The sequence below is a fragment of the Penaeus chinensis genome, chromosome 8, assembly GCF_019202785.1.
Source record: "Penaeus chinensis breed Huanghai No. 1 chromosome 8, ASM1920278v2, whole genome shotgun sequence".
NCBI lineage: Eukaryota > Metazoa > Arthropoda > Malacostraca > Decapoda > Penaeidae > Penaeus > Penaeus chinensis.
The window spans coordinates 31,433,014-31,435,513 of NC_061826.1; the positions used below are offsets into that span (position 1 = coordinate 31,433,014).

A 2,500-nucleotide genomic window follows, 5' to 3' on the forward strand; every position below is an offset into this window, starting at 1 on the left:
TGATGATGATGATGATGATGATGATGATGATGATGATGATGATGATGATGATGATGATTTGTTATTGTGGTTTTCATTATCAGTAATGTAATAATTATTGTTGATATCTCTACTATTTTCCATATTTCTGCTATCTAATTTGGTGTAGCACCCTTTATTTCTACTGATTTTTAAGACATTTTTAAAAATGAATATGGTTTAAATTCAAATGAACAACTCCTTCCACAGGCCCTAGGATATGGTTTGAGTTTTCCACTCTCAGAAATAGACATCCTACGTGACTGTGTGAGTGTTTACTGTGAATGGTTGTCGGCTCTGCTTCCCAATCCCAAGAGCAGTGTTCCTGCGCCGATACTGAATGATCCAAACCACTATGCAAGAATCATAATAAACCATTTTTATTATCTTTTTGTACCAAGAGGAGCTCAAGGTAATTTTTTATTATAACTGTCTTTGTGTATGTCACATAAATCTCTTTACTAATTGATAAAGTAATACAAAATTCTTGATATGAAAATAGATCCCCAAAATGATTGGGCAAAGGAGATAAATATAACCTAAAAGAGAGTAATTTCCAATATATATGTTGTAAAAATCTGGATTAGGTTGAAGAAAGAAGCTTGGAATACAAGGGATTGTGAGCTTTTTGTTGTTATTTCCTTTGTGCATCTCTTATTGCACATAGGAGGTTGTACCTTTAAGTATTAGCTGATTATTCTCTTTATTGGCTGAATTACAGTGTATTATCTTGAGCTTTCGCAGTAATCCATATTTAATTTTTTACACAGGACCGGATGTCATCAACCGTCAGGCTGTATTATGCCATCGTGTTCTGCGCACCTTGCAGAACATTGCTCAAAACTCACCCTGTCTTAGTGAAGACACCTGGCAGACTCTGCTGTTGTTTCTTTTGCACATCAATTCTGCTCTTCTCTCACCACCTACTGTGAAAGGTAATCATTGGAGAAGTGGATGTGTTAATGTGGTTTGACTGAATCCTCCAAAACCAGGTTGATGATATTTGATTGGCTGTTCACACTCGCAGGCAAATGTTATGAATCATGCAAATGTTAGAATATGTTTATGAAAATTAGTTTCTGATAATGTGAGGATTGGCTAAGAGTTAGGTTGCAGTATTATAATATGAGGCAGTGACTTAATTATTTTTTTAAAATTTGGTTGGAAATGAAGAAAGGAAGGTGAATAAACTAGAGATTCCAGAAGAAAAGTATTTGAGCTTTAAAAAGCTTTTTATAGCAGCCTTGTTTTTAAATGTAATGAGAATATTGTGATTTGAACAAATATCAGATGTATGAGCTTCCTGGCTTAATGTTGGCTGTGCAGCTCTTCTTAGCTCTTTTTTTTTTCTTATTTATAGTTATACCCCTTACAAAATTACTTCAACATAGTGGGCTTAAACCTATGTAACCTGCTAATAAAGATGAAACAAAACAAACAAATAAAAAGTGACATGATTATTTTTGGGGGATTTACTTTGCATCACTCTGGGTTAACCCATTTGCACTAGTTTTTGTCCTGTCACATCAGGAGAAATATCTCTGACACCAGGTGATGTGTTGTGCTTTAACAAATTACATAGTAACCGTAAGATAAAATTTCCTCGTCAGATTGGAAGGATTACAGAGTTTTTATGATTGATGCAGCTATTATTAAATAGACAAGTGTATAGTTGAGGAAAGCCTGTGGTTTGATATCCACCTGGCATAAGTTACATGACCTGTAGTTACATCAGAATTTCAGAAATGGAAATATGAAAATGCACCTACCTTGATGAACATACCAGTTTTCCTATTATTTTTAGCATATCATAAGGGGAAAAAAAAAAATATTGATATGTCTGTACACAAGAACATAACTTAAGCATATTAGGCAGGAAATTTAAAAGTTGGATTATAGGCTTGTCTCAATCTATCTTATTTCTTTTAAGTATCTGAAAATATTTGATTCTATTCTTTTGGATTTTTTATTTTTTTATTTACTTCCATTAAACACAGGTAAATAAGATGTCATGTAAATTAAGGAAATTCAGCAATCAATCTTTAAATGTGGTTAATGATAGATGAGTCAAGTATTTTTTTTTTTAAATAATGTTATTACAATTTGTATTACAGCTGATAGTTGTATAGATTCAAATAGCTTTAATTGTGATAAAATATTTATTTATGGAATATTATAGGAAGACCTTAAATATAATTATATAATTTTTATTGTATCATTCCTATTTATGCATTGGGATTTTATGCATTCCTTATTTACAGAGGTTTAGAGATAATGCTTATAATAACTTTAGTGTGAAATCAAATCTCTGATGAATTTATAGTATAACCATGAATGTAGAAAGTAGGAAGAAGTTTAATGTCAAAAATTCTGATAGTATGGAATATGTTGGCAGAATTTCAAACATTGCAAGGAGAAACTATTGTTAAGAGCAGAGCTTCTTTAATAGCTATTTCTTTTGAATGCTTGCTTTTGATTTTGT

General features: G+C 31.7%; 1 protein-coding gene across 5 annotated transcripts in view; it reads left to right on the forward strand.

Annotated features, from left to right (window-relative positions):
* LOC125027947 (ral GTPase-activating protein subunit beta-like) overlaps positions 1-2,500 on the forward strand; it is a 36,118-nt gene that overhangs the window by 5,658 nt on the left and 27,960 nt on the right. For all 5 annotated transcript variants that reach the window (XM_047617119.1, XM_047617120.1, XM_047617121.1 and 2 more), the window contains exons 4-5: positions 229-430; positions 789-953. In XM_047617119.1, coding sequence (XP_047473075.1) covers positions 229-430; positions 789-953 — 367 coding nt within the window. The remainder of the gene's footprint in view (positions 1-228; positions 431-788; positions 954-2,500) is intronic.